The 20,747-nt window shown below is 42.0% G+C and overlaps 1 protein-coding gene across 6 annotated transcripts in view; it reads left to right on the top strand.

The window, feature by feature from the left end:
• cabin1 (calcineurin binding protein 1) overlaps positions 1 to 20,747 on the top strand; it is a 63,800-nt gene that overhangs the window by 10,809 nt on the left and 32,244 nt on the right. For 2 of the 6 annotated variants that reach the window (XM_084055742.1, XM_084055741.1), the window contains exons 22-31: positions 968 to 1,113; positions 1,602 to 1,863; positions 2,207 to 2,377; positions 3,729 to 3,818; positions 4,279 to 4,439; positions 4,543 to 4,751; positions 13,170 to 13,235; positions 15,090 to 15,272; positions 15,380 to 15,792; positions 17,966 to 18,079. In XM_084055742.1, coding sequence (XP_083911868.1) covers positions 968 to 1,113; positions 1,602 to 1,863; positions 2,207 to 2,377; positions 3,729 to 3,818; positions 4,279 to 4,439; positions 4,543 to 4,751; positions 13,170 to 13,235; positions 15,090 to 15,272; positions 15,380 to 15,792; positions 17,966 to 18,079 — 1,815 coding nt within the window. The remainder of the gene's footprint in view (positions 1 to 967; positions 1,114 to 1,601; positions 1,864 to 2,206; positions 2,378 to 3,728; positions 3,819 to 4,278; positions 4,440 to 4,542; positions 4,752 to 13,169; positions 13,236 to 15,089; positions 15,273 to 15,379; positions 15,793 to 17,965; positions 18,080 to 20,747) is intronic. The other 4 variants (XM_084055746.1, XM_084055743.1, XM_084055744.1 and 1 more) reach the window with 3 other exon arrangements.

Here is a 20,747-nt window from a genome sequence, read left to right as displayed (position 1 = left end):
TGTCATTATAGGCTCACCACGCTCACATCGCAATGTGTTGTGAGCTTGTAGATTGGTTATTTTCACCACACGACACCAGTTGTACAATGAAGTATAAATCAGGCTTAAGTCGTTTAGAGCATTGGTTCTCAAAGTGGGGTACGGGGACCCCCAGGGGTACTTGAGGCGGTTCCAGGGGGTCCCCAGCTAAATGATTGATGGGAAGCAAATGGACCCTTGTGGTTCTGTAACTCTGAGAGTGTACAAATGGAACCAAATGGACCCGTTAGGGTCCATTTGGTTCCATTTGTACACTCTCAGAGTTAAATGAACATTGATTTTATAATATAAATTCGGGTCTTTTCAAACTTTCTTTTCTTATCTTTTCAAATGGGGGTCCGTGGGCTTATAAGTGTCAATTTGGGGGTCCTTGACATGAAAAAGTTTGAGAACCACTGGTTTAGAGCACTAATGAGTCAGATAGAGTATATCGATATAGAGTGGATGTTGACTAACTTTCACTGTATTTTCTGTAGTAGTAGTATTAGAGTGGTTGGTGTGTTCAGCAACTGGAGTGTAAATCTTTGTTGCATCAGATAATGCTCTTGTATTCAGCTCGTGTTTTTATTTTAACTCTTTCAACGTCTTTCAACGTCAGTTGTGATGTTTGACTCTGTTCATGAAAGCATAGCGGTTATAAACAATACAATGTCTTGTGATTTAATATGTCATTAGTCCATACCCGGGGATGAGCAGTCTTGGGACTGCGACCACACCCATAGCCCATGACAAAGATGATGATGATTTGGGAAAAGTAAAAAATCTGCTAATGGTCAATGCCCATATGTAATTTCAGTGATCAATCCACTATAGAGACAAATGGAGGATGAGCGGACAAACAGGCAAAAAGAGTTTTCTCTGTTTTATAGTAGGATAGGATAAGTGTATAGACATTAATTTTCCTTGTTTTTGTCCTATTCTCTTTAAGACTCCATGTATTCCTGAGGGTGGTGCCACAGCCCCTCCAATCATTAATGAGATCTACTACTTGCTGGCTGACTACCACTTCAAGAACAAGGAGCAGTCCAAAGCCATCAAGTTCTACATGCATGATATCTGCGTGTGTCCCAACAGGTTGGCATTATCAGCGATGGTCTCTGTACCAGTTCAAACTGTTAGAATATGAGCAAAAAAACTGTATTGTCAAAGTGTGTCCTGCCTGTTTTCTTGTGTTTTACAATTCTGCGTGCTTCAGAATTAGTCTTGGTGGTGGCACATTAAGTTTTATGTGTATGGTATCCTTCAGACTGATTCTGAACTCAAAGCTGCTTTACAGTATCCTTCAGACTGATTCTGAACTCAAAGGTGCTTTACATAAAAACAAACGACACTCAAACAAAAGGCAAGTAGCTTTAGAACCACCCAGAGAAATGCTTATCACATAAGTACCATCTAGGGATATTTTCGTCTTTTGACATTTTTTTATATTACCATAATTATTACGGAATTGATCTTTAGTCTGAGTTTTGACGCAAAACTACTAACTCCGTTTGAAGATGCATATGCACACGGCATCCACAGAACATACTATTTGTCCACTGACATCATGTGTATTCGGTCAGGTTTGACTCCTGGGCTGGCATGGCACTGGCCAGGGCTAGCCGCATCCAGGAGAAGCTGAACTCCAACGAGCTGAAGAGCGACGGACCCATCTGGAAGCACTCCCAAGCGGTGCTCATCTGCTTCAAAAGGGCCCTGGAGATAGACAGCTCCAACCTGTCTCTGTGGATCGAGTACGGCACTATGTGCTATGCCCTGCACTCCTTCGCCTCGCGGCAGCTCAAGCAGTGGCGGAGCGAGCTGCCCCCAGACGTGGTTAAACAGGTAACCTGACGTGCACTTTGTGCCAGGCTGCAGATTTCTTCATAGCTCCTCTTGTGTCCACTGTCAGGCCCAGTGGGCACTTTTCCCTCCCTAGTGTGCTAAATGTCATGTCTTGTCACTTCTGGTAATGCCACATGAGAATTCACTGTTGAGTAAATTGATCTGTTCCCCTGAGCTACATCAGTCTTGATAGCCCCTCTTCCTCTGTCTGTGAGTGAGTGTGCTTGTGCATATGTGTCTGTCTCTCTGCGTGTTGTCCACGCACATGCCTAACCGCCCATGCATGCGTGTGGGTATCTGCATATGCCTGCACCTATATACTACGGTATGTGTACTGTTTCAGATGGAGGAAAGGAGAGACTCCATGCTGGAGACGGCCTCTCAGTGTTTCCAGGGGGCTTCTCGTTGTGAGGGTGACAACGATGAAGAAGAGTGGCTCATCAACTACATGATGGGAAAGATAGCAGAGAAACGCAAGCAGCCTCCACGGGAATACCTAGAACTCTACAAAAAGGTACTTGGCAGGGGGCTCTACAGTCCCTGCTCGCCAGATAACCACCTGTTATCTTTTCTTCAGCATGAAACTTAATTTAGTCATATGAACTGGTCGTTCACATGATTGGCATGAGACATAATCAAGGCGAGTGCCAAGGAAGACGCCACGAATAGATAAAATAAGCAACCGTGTTGATGTGGAGTTGATTGCGTGCAATCTTTGAAAATCCCCCATGAGTGGTTACATAACCCACCTACCCCCTCATTCCTAGCCTGCGTGATGTTTTCTACCTTAGCCCATTGAAACCGGGAAAGCATCGGTGTCATTTAAAATTTCTTTGGCTATTCAAAAAGAGCAGATATACAAGCTCATAGCACGTCACTTGACACCGCGCTATGAACTTGTAGATCTGCTGTTTTTTGAAAATTGTGAAGGTTTGTGCAAATCTTTGAATATATATATATATATATTTTTTTTTTAATGCGAACCATTTTTTAACTCAAATCTTTGCTTCTGGGGGTCCGTGGAACATATTTTGAGATGGGCGGTCAGCGGCCAATTACATATATTTTCCAGGGTCCCTGATATTTGAGAACCACTGATATAGCAACATAAGATCTTTCAGAAAACTGTTAGGATTTAGAAGACATTTGTAGGATCGGCCTCAGGTCTTAATGGGTTAGACCAATGTATGGAGAGAGAGAGGTCTGTTCAGAGTTGATCAGTGGAGGGCAGTGAGCCCACCGGAACAAGAAGGGTTCGTGGAGGTCGGCAGAGTGGAGGAGGTGGAAATGAGGAGGAGGAGGGGGCCATTGGGAACACTGTGAACTCAGATGTCAGCTCATGAAGCTCTGCTACAGTATATATTCAATGTATTTACCTCCCTCCAGTTCATCTTTTTTTCCATGGGTTGTCTTTGTAGTCCCCTTAGGTCTGAAATAATTGTGTGTGTGCATTGCATACCACAATTTTACCATTTTTAATCAAGTCAAGTATAATTTTTACATTTTATTTCATTTAAAAATGCCTTCCTGCTGTGGTTGAAAATATTCACCCTAGTAATGTAAAATGCGAAAATCGGTTAGCGTATATTTATTTCCCAAGTCAGTGAGACTAATCAATCAATCTTTATTTCAGACTCTAATGGGTCCATATAAAAGACAATACAGGGGACAACACAACAAAGATTAAAAGATTAAAACTAATTAGCTATAACAAATAATAGTGTTCTCAATTTTATGCAGAATAATCCTGATTATCTATTTAAACCTTTTGCACCTATACGCTATAGCCTCTTGTTTAATATTGTGGAGCCCTGGGGGCCCTTCAGAGGAAGTTGTAACGAGATCTCTTATTGGTCTCTGTACAGGCTGCACACTATTTACATGAAGAGGCAGCCAGGTACCCACGGAAAATCCACTACCACAATCCTCCTGATCTGGCGATGGAGGCCTTAGAGGTAAGCTGCTGTACCGTCCTTGTATATTGTGGTTCAACAGTGTGATCAGTGGTGCATGGTGGTCTGATTGTATTCACGTTATCTTTGCTATCCTATCCAACAGGACTCATTGAGATTCACGTTTCCTTCCCTATTCAACAGGACACCATGTGCTATTTAGTACACGTTCAACCCAATCACCTGGTTCAGTGTTTGTTAGGTCAAAATGAAAACATCCGTTGCACATAATTAAATATCACCAATATAAAGCAAACACTCAAACTGAATAAAACATAACTATTTATTTATTAACCAGTGATTGTTATTTTATTACTCGTTAGCTCTATTTGATTTGAGTGGATGCATGTTAAAAAGTCAAATCGTAAATGTTTCCCCAACCAGCAAAGTTTCCCTGAAGGTATAATAAACTAAAGTTGAATATAAACCTCTAACCCTCGTGTCTCCATCACCTCCCTTCCAGTTGTATTTCCGTATGAGTGCCACCATCCTGAAGCTCCTGGAAGCCAATGAACCCGACCTGGACCATGAAGGGTTTTTCACCCAGCTGGTGGAGGCGGCCTGTGGGCCGTTTGCCAGAGGGGAGGAGAAGAGCATGCCGAGCATGCCCAGGTCGCATGAAAAGTGAGATGTGAAAATATTAACCCCCTGCCCAAGAAGAAACGAGATTCCTTAACTGTTGCTGAAGCCTCCATACTGACCCTTTCCCTCCACCTTTTCATTCCAGGGAGAAGCCCCTTTCTGTGTTGGACGAAGACTCCCTCGGTTCGTCCGTTTGCACGGCTGCCATCATGGGTGCCTCCCTCCCGCACAACGCCGCACCAGGTCTGACATCCCCTCCTTACATCTCCACACCGGTCGACCACGATTACGCCAAACGTAAAACACTCCGGCGGCAACAGTGGCAGCAGCAGCATGAGGAGCAGCAGGCTGATGGTACAGTCCCAGTCCTAGACACTAGTCTCTGGGGATGGGCCCTTTGTTTGCCCCCTTTTTTGCACTGGGACAGGAAGCCCATTATAGGGAGTGCTCAGAAGGCTAATCACCATGCTAATCGCTTTGGTTTCAGTAATAATGATTCCCTGTTATGCACACTGGGTGATTGGGATGCGGTAAAATGGGCAATATGGCTACTGATTATTTGTTTCTTTGCTGCACTTGAAAATAGCGGAAGTAATGACATAAACACGGGTGTGAAGAAGTTTGGCAGAGAGCATCTGAGCCTGCGTGCGTGATGTGGTGTGGTGTGCCAGTGCATTCATTTCTTTTACTGTTTACCATTCTTATTTTCCTTGCCTTCCCTCTTCCCTTGCATCTCCAGATCTCCAATCTCCAGTTGGTTGTAAAAAAGATTTACAACAGTCAAGAGAACTTTATGTGAGCTATTATGAAGCAACATTGGCATGAAATACTGCTGCGTAATAGTTTGTCAATGTCAAAGCTGTAAGATTGACACCCGGGTCATTACATTTGACAGGTAATGTTACCACCATACTGGTTGGCATAAATATAGATTCATTTAAAGCAGTTTATGCCTGCAACTAAGGTTATTTGTTATAAGCAATGAATCTGTTATTTTCTTATTTTTTTAAAACCTAAAAGACCAATTAATTTAGAACATAAAATTAATAAATGATTAATTAGTTTTACTAGCAGTCAAAAACATTTTCATTTAATATGGAACAAAAATACAGTCACATATTTGTAGTTGTAATTGTAAATGGCATGATGCATCACTAAGCTGATTTTTTCATTACAAAGATTTGATTAGATACATTAATTTATATAAATTAATTGATTGTTCAATTAAATATTTGACCCCTAAAGTAGTTACAGTATATTTAACCTTAAGCTTTGTTCGTCTCAGTATTTCAGTATTTTTAAAAGCTGAAGTTGACTATCAGCTTCCCCTTTAATCTAATTATTTATTTTTCTCATGGTACCAGCATGCTATAATAATTATACTTTTGCCATAGCCTTCATGACAAATAATTCAGAGGCTTAATAGAGGCTAAGGCTACTACTACTACTCTTTTAGGTGCTGCACAATCCTAGTAGAATGGAGAATTGTATATTCCTTATTATACGTTGAACATAGAAATGGAAAATGAGTGCATCTGCATTATGGCTGTTAGACTTCATAGTTGAGGACCTCAATGTGTATTGAAAGGAATAATCTCGTTCACTTATATTTATCATCTACTCTATTACTCCATCTCATTTACATTCTCTGTCTATCATACAGTCACATATCTGTTTAGTAAATTACAGCATTAGTGAACTTTGGAGTGGTATTGAATGGCAGCAACATTGAATGTCAGCAACATGTCAAAGAATAACTACTGTAACTTGAGAGCAAACCAAAAATGGTTTGTATTCTACAAGACTCATAATTAATCATAGTAGATTTTGATGGAAAGATCACGGTTTCACGGTTATTACGTGTACATTTATTCCACAACACTAGATGTATAAAATCACATGAACATTCATAAATTAGGATTATGAACATTCATAAATTAGGATTCATTGTATTTTTTAACAGTTGCTGTTTTTCAAAACAAATAATACATTAGCCAAATAATACATACATACATACAAAATGTCAGTATTTCCTTTTTGAACATAACCGAATCAGAGACTGCAGACCTTTCTTCTGATCAACTGCTGTATATTACAAAATAGTATTTCTATTTTGACATTTCTTTTGAACCCGAGTAGAGAAGGTTGTCTATTTTTATATTAACATTTGCTGCATTTTGAAACAAAAATAATATTGTAACAAGAAAACTAGAAAACCAAATCATCATGGCTCTCTGGATCCATGGATCTCGGGATCCACAGCCGCGTGGCTCCAATGTGAACCTCAGACTTCTTTTGGCCGGCCTGTGACGTGACATATTATCTGTGACACATGACACATGGTTTCAGCCCGATTAGAGCCCCCTTGACCTCCACCAAATTAAAGTAACTTTTTCAAAATATAAAAAGTAAAAAAACAGTGGGGGGTACATATTTGCCAACTGGCAGTGTGCACAAGAAATTGGGGCTGATCGGTCCAGTGGATTGTGAGATTAGCGACAGACTCACAGACCCTGTTCTAGACGGTTAAGGCTCCATTATATTCCCAACAGTACAAGAACTTTGTTTGGCGTCTGGCAGAGCTTGCCGATGTGGAACAAAGTTCTGAACAAAAACATTTTATACTTCCTAAGTTCAGTTCTGTGTTCTGAACGCTAGACCCATCCCACTCAGCAATCTGCCTAGCAACACTGTGGCTCGCTCCGTCGCTCGAGCCACTGAAGCTTTGTGTACTGCACTGGAACCAGTGGTTTCACCAGGATCTCCAGTCCTACGCGCTGGCAAATCTGTCATGGAGATTTTGCCATTTATTGCAACACATTGTCTTTATGGTCACCGATAGAGGGATTATTAGAGCTGCCTGTGCCACCAAGAGGTTGGCTCACAAGGCTAGTTCCTCCTAACCTCCTCAGCCAACGTCTCTTCAAAACTATCACTTCTTTTGCTGCTGGCAGAATCAAACCTTGGACAGGAAGCATGCAGAGACAAAACAAAATAAATCGTGCCCACCTTGGACATCTGATCAATCACACATGAAGTTTGGCTAAGATCTTTGCTCGGCTAGTTACAAATTTGTGTAGGTGCAAGAACTACTATACAAAGTTCTAAAAGGCACTGACGAAGTTCTTGACATATTTTCGTTCTTATTGACCTACGGTATCGTAGCCAAACACAATTTGCGTTTGGCTGGAGTATGCTGCAGCCTTTAGACTCCTTCAGACCCATGTGAAAAATGGAAAATGCAGTAAAAAACACTCACTGTTGCTGAGCCTCTATGGTTATATAACCGTGAGGTTTAAAATAATGGTTACTCAAATCGGTTAATTGCGTCATTAATCATTTATAAAGGGATAAGGCAGATTTCCCTTTCCCCAACTTTGGCCCTACTTTATTTCCCTAGTTGTCGTGGGGATCAGTGATGATAAACAAATGTTGCTTCTTTGAATGTAGAGATTCATACCTGTTTAACATAATCACAAGGGGCTCATTAACCTTTTTATAGGATTTGGCCCTGACAAAGAAGGAAGTGACACAATTTGTATCATAACCGAGCTTGAAGCTGGTTGAAATTAAATCTAATAAAATATAACGGGCACTAGAACAAACTGAACTTGAAACAAAGATGCTGGAACACTTTGGGGAAATCTTGCCCTGGCTCATTCATTTCCATGGAATAAAAGTGCAACTGAAGACATTGTTCACCCATCCCATACTCTGAATCATGTTTAACTTGGATGTATAAATATTGCAGCCATATTGCCCATGTTGCCAGTTTTGTCACCCTCTCCAGATTCCTTCCTACCTACCTACCTACCTGCCTGCTACCTCTCTGCCTGCTTGCTTCTACCACCTGCTTTATCATTTATTATATATGCATGTAGATCTAACAGGGGGATTGCCTCTACTGCTAAACAAATTCAGTCCTTTCTCAAGGATCACTTAATGTTATGGTGTTTCTGGCCACATTTGATTTGGGTTTGGTGTTGGTTGAATTAAAGAGTGGAGTGCAGTCCTATATGATTGCCACTATTGCCTTTCTAATTATGCTCACTTAATGTGAAAATGCCATGTTGGAAAGAATGTAGCTGGCCCCTTATTGGCACACATTTCTGATTCTGAAGGCAGAAAATAGATTTCTGTGCAGGTTTGGTGGTGGCTGTCGTATCCTTGTGGTCCGAGGCCTGTTCTAATTTGAAGAGCCTGATGCAGGCACAAAACATGTCACCATTTGATTGGCGTGAAACTTTGCATTTATCAAATCAATACAGACGCTTTACTTTTACATATGACATATTTGTATGATATACCTATAATGTTCTTAATTATTGATTTGTGAGCTTGAATTAGAAAAGCAGGGGGTAAAATGCTGGGGTGTTTTTTTACCTCTTTTTCTCCCCCATTTAGTCGTTATACCAATTGATTCCTCCCCACACACATTTCTGTGTGTTGTCACTGCTGTTGTATCCTACTGGCTCACCTGCCAGTAAGAAGCCCCCACCGGGAGGACATAGAGCCTCTGTCCTACTCCTCCCGCCTAACACTACCTGCTGACAGGTGCCGAGCCAGCCCTTAAGAGTACGTGCAGTGACAAATATCACCCTCCCCGCCCGGCAACAATTGGCCCTATCACGGGCCAATTGCGTTCGTATAGACTCTTGACAAAGCCGGATTCACCACGGTGGATTCGAACCCCTGGACTCCGGTGGTGGGCAGCTACTTTTCCACTGCACTACCCTAGCGCTTACAGGCAATACTTCTTGATGAAGTTGCAAGTCCAGGAGCTGCTCCACTGACAGCAAATGCAATTTCTTTTCAGCAATTTTTGTTAGCACTGTTGCCAAATGAAGCTCATTTGGATGTTAAAAAGTCATACTTTAAAGAAGCCAGAAATTCATTCAAATGTAACCAAATGGCTTTGTACATTCTGAGATACACTCTGAGATGAATTAACACTCAGGATTTTACGATGCACATTTTATTCAACCAGTCGTTAAGAACACATTCTCATTTACAATGGTATAGCCTGGCAATGGAGCAACCAAAGCCTATAAATGAGAATGTGGGTGTATATGACAGATGTACAGACATTCCCCTATGCCTTACGCAAGTTACTGTGTGAACCACTCCATCTGCATCAAACATGCAGTCCTAGATGGGCACATGACTCCCTGTTGACCTTCAGTGTAGACGGCAAACACCCAACATTGGTAGGAGAGAAAAACAATCTTAATTTAACTCAAAGGCTCTTTACTCACTGGGTGGCGTGACGAATAAACAATACGGAAATTGCTGGCGAGTATTTTGCAACAAAACTATTTATATAGTTGATGCTTCATTCATACAGTTTGATGTCTTTACTCTCGGTGAAAAATCAAAGCGGTGTTACTTAAAGTTATACAGTGCAGATTTCAAAAAATATATTTTTAGCAGCCTCTGCTGGTCATTACCGTCACTGCAGGCCGTTCATTTATTACTGCGTTACCCAGAATTCCATTCGTTTTCACCGGAAGACGGAAGCGTTTCAAAAAGCGTTCTTTTAATTGTTTTATACGATCTGTGGATCGTTTCTCTTAGCCAGTGGAGCTTTAGTTACCGTGAGCTGTGTTTTCTTTTTCTGTTTTTTTTTTCGTTCTTCAAATCATACAATCTCTTAAAATCAGCGTGAGTTTCCTTTTTGTTATTAGCGCGGTAGTTCCTGGCCAAACAGGAAACCGGTGCAGTAGTTCCTGGCCGAACAGGAAACCGGTGCATTTCCGCTTCCATTTTCCGGCCAGATGACGTCATTTTCGTGGGAAAGTCATGCTCGACAACGTTCAATAGAAAATATATAAATAAAAGGCTTTCGGGGGTGAAATTCATGGAGTGGGTGTTGTGAAACATTTGCCACTCACAAAAGATATACAATTTAACTTTAGTTTTATTGAAAAAGTTACCTAGCATTACTTTAAAACCCAGCATTAGAAAGAGAAAAATATTTGTCACATCCATGGTCACGTAATTTGAGTTTTTTGTTCCTGAATGGTGTTTGTTTGATTCTGAAATGGGTTATAAGTTACGATGGGGAGTAAAAACTTTAGTTTACTGAGCACCGAATTTACAAACACCCCCCACCCCCCCAAAAAAATTATACGATAAATAAAAATTAGATGGCAAAAAATGTGGATCTACAAGCTCACAATGTGTCGCAACTGTGTTGTGAGCTTGTAGATCCACTATTGTTTTCTGACGCCTCTGGTTGACATTTATTGACAGGTTATAGGGTGTTTAATTTAAACAGTATTTTCAGGACAATATGTTTAGTAAATTCAGGTTCTCAGGAAAATCACTTACTCAATGAATTAATCGATCATCGATTGATGAGGTGAATCAACTATTGATTGATGATAGTTAATTTGCATCCTTACCATTAACAGATTTATCATTGAGAAATATGATGTTAAATGCAGCTGAACTGAATCCAAACCATTGTTTAGTAACAAAAAGTGTTATAGCAACAATGCAAGATCACTTTAGGATATTGACAGATTTTGCAGATATGAAATCATTTTTACAAATTACAGCTGTCTCACTTTTATGTCCCATATAACATGAAATCACCTTACTATGGACAGACATAAAAGGTGATATCCCTTGTTTAATCAATTCAGCTCTCAGGTGGCACAGGGATAAAGTTCCTGTCCACCACTGCAGAGACTAGAGGGTAGAATCCTCTGCGGTGCCTACGACTTGGCTGTCCATATGAACCCAATTCATATGGCCGTGTTCGCAGGAAGGAAGCCAGGCGGGTTGTTCTCTGTCGCTGCACCAGCAACCCCTACAGGTTGGTCAGAGCACCTGCTCAGTTGGTTGCAGAACTAGATGGAACAGCGTGTTCCTCCATATGAATTACGTCCTCCGTGAAACTCCTTGCTGTAGGGTAAAAAGAAGCAGCCTTGATGTTGCACATATCAGAGGAGAGACGTGATGCTCTGTGCTCTCCTTAGTCTCCCACACCATCCTCCTTGATCGCCTCTCCACCTCTCCACCTACTTGGCCTCACGGACATAGCCCTCGCCTGGTTCCTGTCATACCTCTCCAACAGACAGTTAGTCACTATCAATGCTTCCAGATCACACCCAGCCCCAGTCAAACACGGCATGCCGTAAGGTTCCGTACTTGGTCCGCTACTGTTCACCATATACATGCTCCCCCTGGGTCGGATTATTCGCCACCATGGACTAAGCTTTCACTGCTATGCTGATGATACTCAGCTGTATCTGAGCACCACGCCTTCCAGTCAGCCCCCCCCTCAGTCCCTAGTCAACTGCCTCACTGAAATAAAAGCCTGGATGACCACTAACCTTCTCAAACAAAACAGTTCAAAAACAGAGCGCATGGTTGTGGCTCCCAAGGCACTGCTCCAGAAGGTTGGAGATGTTCTCCATGTGGATGGCAGCTCCATATCTCCATCCCTGGAAGTCCTCAACCTGGACATTATTCTAGACTCAACCCTCTCCTACCAGTCACATATCAAGTCCATAACCAAATCGGCCTTCTACCACCTCAAGAACATCTCTCTGTGGCTGAGACCCTCTTTCACGCTTTTGTTACCTCCCATCTGGACTACTGCAATGGCGTCCTGTTTGGGCTCCCAAACAAATAACCTGGATAGGCTCCAGTATGTCCAAAATGTAACCGCCAGAGTTCTCACCTTGGCAGCACATCACCCCTACCCATAAATAATCGCACTGGCTTCCTGTTAAGTTCCACATCTATTACAAACTCCTCCTTCTCACCTACAAATGTCGAAACGTCCCTGACTCCACAGTCCACAGTACCTCTCAGGCCGCCTCCATACTCTGACTCTATCACGGAACCTGCGGTCCACAGACTTGGACCTCCTCTCTGTACCCAAAACAAACAGCGAACCTTGGGGGACAGAGCCTTCAGTGTGGCAGCGCCCACCCTGTGGAACTCTCTCCCAATAGGGATTCGCCATGCTCGAACACTGGATTCTTTTAAGGCTACCTTGAAAAGACACCTATTCTCTCAGGCTTATGGCAAATAGTTGGTTGTTGTTTCGTTTGGTTGTTTGTTTGTTGGTTGTTCATTGTTTTTGATGTAAAGCATCCTTGGGTTCATGAAAGGCGGTATATAAATTCAAGCTATTATTATTATTATTAGGACCGACTATAGGAGTTGGCAGTGACAAGGGACTAGAATAAATGGGGAATTGGTCAACCTTAGGTAGAGGTTTGGGTTGTGTAGTTGCCTTGCTATGATGCAACTTCAAATATTGGGAAGATAGCTTCAATACTTGCCCCGTTGATTCGAAATCGATTATTCTAAATATTGTCCCCATTGACTTACATTGCAGAGTGAAACGGGTATCAAAGTCGCTGTTTTAGTACATAAACAAATGCAAGCGGATTCTGACAATTTAACATTACAAAACCTGACACGGTTTTATCTTTTGTTTGTTTTTAAATACAAATGTCAACTTCCTTTTACCATTTGAATTAGGAAGAAGATTCGGACTGGTTCCATGGATCCAGATTCAGATCCTAAAATCGTCAAAAGAAAACAAGAGGACGATATCTATTATTGATGATATGTCGCCAATATTTGGTTTTACATCATGGGACAGTGTCTACACAACCCAAACTTCTAAACTGTGATTTTGCTTTATTTGGGAGATAAAATGGGAATAAAGGGAAAAACATTATTGCCAAAAAAGAAAAAGGATACAGTTTGGCTTGAATATGTTTTAAAACCTCCCCGTATCTTCAACAGCCTCCCCAGAGTTTGATCATGATTACTGCCTGCCCAGGTCTACAATATGGCTGGCTTCCCTGAATGGTACTGCACTTAATACCCACTAAAATCTAAGAGGCTATGTATTCCATCCAACAAAAATGTTGCTTAAGTTTAAGTACGTTTACTTCTATAGGAAGCACAAATCACTTTGAGGCTAAATGAAATCCCACTTGAGTTACCTTAAGTTTGTATAATTTATTGTAACCCCAGTGAGTAACTTATATCTTATTTGCTTTATATGCTTTATGTTTGGCATATATTTTCCGCTGTCTCTTGTGATATTCATTGGATTTCAGTTTACTGTGAATCTTTTGAATATTCCCATGAGATCATTTATCTCTGAAACTGCAGAGCCCTGTTGTGCTCTTGTTAATTCTGTTATTTACAGTCGCCTGCAGAGGATCTTTCTTGCTGAGGCTGCACAATGTAGCCTAATGCAATTAAGAGGAATGCTGCCATTTTACTTTTGGGCACTTTATAAAATCAGACCACCTTGCTTTAATAAAATGATTAGAATGTTGTAGTTACTGTTGTAAAGGTGGAACTTCTCTTACTATGAATTGCTATGAATTTTTCCCATAATTCAGTTTTGGCAATTCTCTAAGTGTTTGTTTTGTTTTATTTGACAATATTATAAAGTTCTGTTTATTATCTGTCTCCATAAATCTGCATTCAGCACTTTGACAAAGGCCCACACAACACCAAAACTAGTACATGACAACAGCAGTTTAATACAGATCTATTAGCACAGAAAGTGCAGCAATGATTTTGTGCAATACACAAGTTTCGTTTTTATTTAGTCTTAGTTTTTCAGGTATTATGAGGAACACCTTGATTTATAGAAGATGCCAAAGATGGGGTGAAAGAATGCATGACATCAGATTTGATTTACGAAACATGTCAGTTCCAGTCAGCCAGTCAGTTCCACCAGATATAGCGAGCACCACAGTGCAATTCTAATTTGTTTTAGTTAGTTTTGCATTGTCTTTAATTATTATTTTAGTTTCAGTTAACAAAATATGTTTTTCCCTTTTAGTTAACTATAATTATCCTGGTCACAGTTTCATTTACAGAGTATTTGCATAAATAATCCAGTAAACTAGACACAGCATTCATCTTGCTTGTCGCCTTAGCACAACAATATTAAACATATCAATGATCTTAACTGCACTTAATGTATAGATGTTTTAGTGGTTTCTCCCAATTCTCCCACCAATACAGTATCTAAACTTTGCTAAAGTGTCAGCATCAAATATAAGATGTCCACATTTGAACAGAAAGAGTCACCCCCAACCCACTTAATCATTATGGAGCATAGCAGTGGTTCCACAGATAGAAAGCCCATTCATTTTCCCCATAGAGATTTATGAAAATATTTGTTAATTATTTTAAGCCTGGAACCAAGCCATCCAGGCTCCTGATGGACCATAAAACATAAAACATTTGATTCTGTGTCAAAAACGGATTTGAATATTTAATTATATACTATATTTAATAAATACCCTTTTTTGCGGTTTATTCATTTCAAAACCTCCCAACTTTATTGACTGATACCACTGTTGTCACACTTGAAAAACAAGAAGGGGACTCCAATTTTTATTCACAGCAGCAACAAAAACATTAACCGTCTTTTTCAAGTTGATAACTTGATAAAGATTAGAGCATTTTAAAGTGAGTTGCGAGCCCCTTTCTTGTTTTCCATGATTCTGCTGTTTTGCATTTTGGCTCAGCACCAAAGACCGAGGATGTGCGTATTTTTTTGTATTTGAAAAGACTTGCCCATCTTGAACTCCAGGGTCTCCTTGATATTCCAGGGGATAAAGGGATGGGTCTGGCCACATGGCCAGGCAGCTTGCCACATGACCTATGTTGTTTTGTGCCCCTCCCCCCTGACAGAGCGCAGTCAGGACAGTGAGGTGGTGATGCTCTCTGACTCCAACTCCACACAAGATGCCTTCACAGACCCCGCTAGCTCCCAGGACAGCGGCCACAAACCAGCCTGTGTGAAGCCCAGCTCCTCCTCTTCATCAGAAAACACCACGCCTGTGAAGGAAGGACAGCCTGCAACTGATGACACAGGTGCAGAAAAGTGTGGCAATAGTGCATTTTGTGTTGGATGTGTGTTTGTAATTAGATAATAGTTGCATCATATACGGTGTGTAATTTGTATTTGAATCTTGCATTAGCTTCTCATGGAGAGAAAAGCAACGAAGGAGGCAGAGCTTCTGGCGCCCAGATGGAGGATAAAGCTACCCAAGATGTAGTAGCCGTGTCTGCACCACTGGTTGAAACGGCAGCCGCCAAGACCACCACTGAACCGAGTCCTCTTCCTCTACCAGTCATGGTCACCCCTCCGAAGCCGAGTCCCTCCCAACAGGCCACCCCTCAGACCCCGGCCAGCGAGGGGAAAAGGAAGCCGGAGGCGCCCCCTGAGGTGGTGGAGATCCCGAAGGCCCTGCCTGCGGAGCGGGGCGACCAGAGGCGCATGCTGGTGGAGATGTGTGTCCGTGCTCTGTTCCTCTGCCTGGGCCGCTTCCCCCAGCATTACAAAAGCCTCTACCGGCTAGCCTTCTTCTACTCCAGCAGCAAGGCCCATCAGGTCAGTCCACGCATTGCAGTAGCCTGCTAAATTGCGGCACCACACCACATTCTACTCGGTTCCTATCACAGGTCAGGCTCACTCTCTGAACCTGAGCCACACACCTGTCATCAGTGGCTCCTGCCATTAAGGCTGACATTTGCAGAAGATGGAGCCATTATTTCCCTGTGTCAATCCCTATTATTCCATGACGGACACAATAACCTTCTATTGTGTGTTGCGTACATCACAATGCTGTCAGGTCTATTTAGTAGTTGTAGTTTTTTTTTTGAGAGGGGGGGGGGATTTGCCTGTGGGCTTTTCTGCACCGTACATGAGGTGCTGATACTGTGTGTGTGTGTGTGTGTGTGTGTGTGTGTGTGTGTGTGTGTGTGTGTGTGTGTGTGTGTGTGTGTGTGTGTGTATGTGTGTGTGTGTGTGTTTAGGACACAAGCCACTGTGGGCAGAGATGTGCGTGGGCGATAGCGCAGTGCTCTCTCAGCCAACTTGGCACAGGGAGATTGTGATGAGCTTTACTGTGGTGGCGTCCTTCTGTCAGCATTCTGCTTGTAGAGCACTTTTACTGCATCTTGTCCTTACTCAATAACGCCAGGTTAGGGAGGACATAGCAGTAGCAGTAGTCACTTACTCTATTAGACTCAACTCAAATGTATTTATATCACTGTTACAGTCCCAGAGGGTTTTACAGGCGCACATTTAACTCATTCACTGCCAGATATAAATAAATAAATAAATCACCCACTGCCAGCTATTTTTTTCGTTTTCCTTACCTTTTCACCTAGTCACAGAATATTTATCTCCAGTACGATCGATCCCCCAATCGTTGCTAATCATGGAGGGTTTCACTGTGCTTCCGCAACGAAAAAAATAAATGTCATCGCGACCCCGCTTTTTGAAAATAGCATGCGTCGCCAAAAATGCATAGTAAAGCACAGGAGGCGGGATAGTTGTTTTCCCAAATATGTTAACCAGGAAGTGAATGGAGGAGTAAATCTTGCGATCACGTGATCTGCTAGATCTCTGTGTGACTGAGCCTGAGATGGTGGCTCATAGGTTGGGGAACAGCGCCATCTAGTGGAAAAGCGCTGAAAACATACTCGTCATTGGCACTGTGGACATCGGGCCAACTGACTCGTCTGTGGCAGTCAATGAGTTAACAAAGAAAACAAACGACACCCAATTGTATAATTGATTAACTTCAGGGCGGTAACATCTTCAAATCAAGGGTGCGAGCACGACTCCAACTCATTTCATATATACTACACTTTCTTACCAGGTGCACGGTCTGGAAAAGTAACTTTATAATAAATCTCTGTAAGAGAATACCAGCACTCACGGAATAGTCCTTTTAAGGCACTTTCTTTATATAAATGAATTAGGCATGGTATGCTCCAAAGCAGCCAACAACGTACGCGTTTCGGCATCAAACCTTCATCAAAAACAAACAAAAGACCCAATCTATTAAATATTTGTGTTTATATAATGTCATTGTATTAATATTCAAAGCACTGTCAGGATATGTAGGAAGTGACTTCAGTATCCTCCAGTGTATCCTGGTTGTAGTGTTTCACCCCTTTGTTTAAAGAAACATATTATTGCCTGGGAAAAGATAGACATGACCAGCTCTCCACTTTTTTTTAAAATTGGTACTTCCAGTGGAGTTCTCTGAGTCCAAGATGAAAATAAATGTAAGGTACCATAGCAGTGACCCTGTGACACACCTGTGCTTGTTGAGGTGTCCCCCCCCCCCGCCCCCTTACATCTAAAATGCGTCCACAGACCTCTTGTTCACAGGACATTTGCTTCATCTGCCACAGCTGTAGTAGCTGGCTTTCACTAGAGAAATGGAAGGAGAGAGCTGATAGCATGTGATCTCATGTTTTCTGCCATGCGGGCGGGGGTGCAGAGCTCCAAATGCATCGTGTTGTGAGCTGGCTGTAATTTAAAACAAAGAACTGGTGTAGACACTGATTTCTGAGTCATATGCTGCTAAAGGTCTCTACCCTGTCTGCATGATCTTATCAGCGGTGTCATTTATGTTTTAAATAGGTGTTTGTCTTTGCTCTAATATGACAATTCTTGTTCAATGAATGAGCGGGAAAACGTTTTTTTTGTTAACCTATATTTTGAAATTGTATTCCTTTAATTATGTAACCCCCTCCCCCCTCCACAGAACCTACAGTGGGCCCGAGATGTGTTGCTAGGAAGCAGTGTCCCATGGCAACAGCTGAAGCACATGCCAGCACAAGGACTTTTCTGCGAGAGAAACAAGACAAACCTGTTCAATGTAAGTCAGAGATTTGAAGCCAGCTTGGATTTTTTCTCCACTCCCATCACGCACTGTACTCAGAAATATCAAGTGACGTAGTGACTTTTGCTAAGTGCATTTTGGAGACACCTGTCATAACTGAAGATGTATATGGTTTACTATTCTTTGTTTGCTGTAAAATAAATGTTTCTCTAAGTTTGAGGAGGGAACATAATTAGTTTGGAAAGTCACTTCGTTAGATTGATGTAGAGCTAATTAAATTATATTCATTGATTAGACATTGGCATTCAAATACAATAAAAGCAACCAGACCGTTGTGCAATAGGGCCTTGGTTTTCGTTGCTATTGATCCATAAATATTTAGATTTCACTGCTGCTTCAACATTGGGGAACGCTTATTAATGGTCCATCTCTTTGCTCATAAACACACCTAATGCAAAGGAATATTTATGTTTTCACCTACAATTCATGATTCCAATCTATTTGATGCACAAAATCAGTCTGAATCATGGGTCTAGGTACAAAACATGACTGAATGTGAAGACACGTGAGGGTCATTGTGCTAGTCAGCTTCCCAGAACAGCAAGGCCTCTAGAGGATTGTAGGGACAGGTGGAGTGAGGGGGGTTACTCTGTGAATCTGTCATTTACCGCTTTTCACATTTGCTTGAAAGGAGTACCAAAGGACACTGACGTTGGCACTATTTCAGAATATGTTGGAAATTAGTTTGCTTTGTGATTCTGCCTCCCTCCTTGGCGTGTATGTCTGTTGCATGCACAGGTTATGCAGTCCAAAGCTGCCTCCATAAGGCTCCTCTGGGGGGACAGGCCTCAGCAGAGCCTTGGCTCCCACTGAGAGTTCTAAGAGAGCCCCCTTCTGGAGACAAATCTGCTGCCCTGGCAGAGCAACTATGGCAACTTTAAGCCTGATGTATACTTCATTGCACTCCTGTGTCACACACGCAGCAAAGTATAAATCAAGCCTTACAAATCCCTTCCGATCTAAGCCCGCTCTTTCCAACACAGGATGCTGTGAAACCTCCATCCATCCATCATTAATTAAAATAGACTTATTCTTAGGTCTAGTGATTATTTGTGACAGTAGAATTGCATAGTAAAGTAACAGTTGTTGTTACACTAGAGTTGTGGCGAGATAAATAATGAATAGCAGCCCTACGGCTGGCTTTGATTGGCCTGTAGTATCGCATGGTTGTGACCGATCTGCGATCAATCACCGTCAAAGTCACATGATTATGTTCTGCCTCGTGCTGGGAGGAGAGAGTACAGCTGTTATGCTGTGTTCTGTCAGTGACGGGATGACCAAGTGAGGGCATGTGTACTGGCAGAAGTTGACACAGACTGCGGATCATCACAAAGTTGTGAGGGCATGGACGTCCAAGGGACTTGTCTCAACAGGATATGCACTTCACTGAGTGTGTTGGTGAATACTTAGTCTTATTATGTAGGTCATGGCGCCCTACTTTCCCTCTTGCTTTGGCTGGTTTGTATCAAGCGGGCCTACATAAAGTAACCTATATAACTGCTGTTTTGAAATGTTCCAGATCAGTTGAAGCCTAGTGTTGCATAATTTATCACTGTTAAGCCTTCAATGCCAGTGGTTTTTGGGAGGACCAGTGCACACGTTCAGCTAGTAATGAGCTCATAACTATTGGCAATCATGCAGTCACTTTTCCTCTTGTAAAAGTCATGGTGCTTTGACAGATATTACGGTGTGTTACTGTTTAGGGGAGTTCCTAACAGGATTATGTAAAAGAGGTTGTAAAAGGTTGAGAAGTTAATACCCAGGTCACATGACTAAATATCGTATTTCATTATATTGCTGTTGGCCGTAGTGCTTACTCGTCATGACAGGAAATCCCTCCTGACCCTCTGACTGCACAGTACTGCTATTGTATGATCCTGTGGAGTCACCATGTGCTTGCTCAGGCACAGTGGCCCATGTTCCACACACACACACACACACACACACACACACACACACACACACACACACACACACACACACACACACACACACACACACACACACACACGGTTGCATATTTCACCACCCACTCACTATACTCTCTTCCAAGCTCCAGAGAAAATGGATGCACTTGTTGACCTAGTTCAAATGAACAGTATTCCATTACTCTTTAACTTTTTGGTGAATGTTTTTTGCGTCTCTTTGGGTGGAGGGTCGGCGATGGGGATTGGCTTTATTTAAACTCGCTTCAGTGCCTGATTGCTTCAGGGTATTGCAGTCTTTTCAGGGATAAATGTTCTCGCATTACTTCCATTACATGTTGTGTGCTCAGCTGTGCAGCATTGGAGAGTAGGTGGAGCTCAACTATGGAGTTTTTTTTGTTGTTGTCATTCTTCCTTTTGAGGGAGGAGTGTTGGGCACGATGAATGCATGTGTTGAAGAAGTTGATGTTTTGGTTCAGGTTTACCTGTACCCGCCACTATGTTCTCCACCAACGCGCTCTGCTCTCACTTCTGGTGAGCTCAACATTCTTTCTGCAGGGTTTTTCTTTTCTTTCTTTTTTTTTTCTCCCTCTGACTCGAGCAGCAGCAGGAAGCAGGAAAAACAAGGTGCGTTTTCCTGCTTGTATCTTTTCTTTTTTTCTTTTTTTTCTGTTTCCGATTATATTTTATTCTTCAGTTTTATGTAAAACCCTTTGTAA

Source organism: Gymnoscopelus microlampas (genome assembly GCF_963454915.1).
Source record: "Gymnoscopelus microlampas genome assembly, chromosome: 4".
NCBI classification, from domain to species: domain Eukaryota; kingdom Metazoa; phylum Chordata; class Actinopteri; order Myctophiformes; family Myctophidae; genus Gymnoscopelus; species Gymnoscopelus microlampas.
Note: the sequence above shows the minus strand (reverse complement) of the source record. Positions and strands in the feature narration are given on the sequence as shown.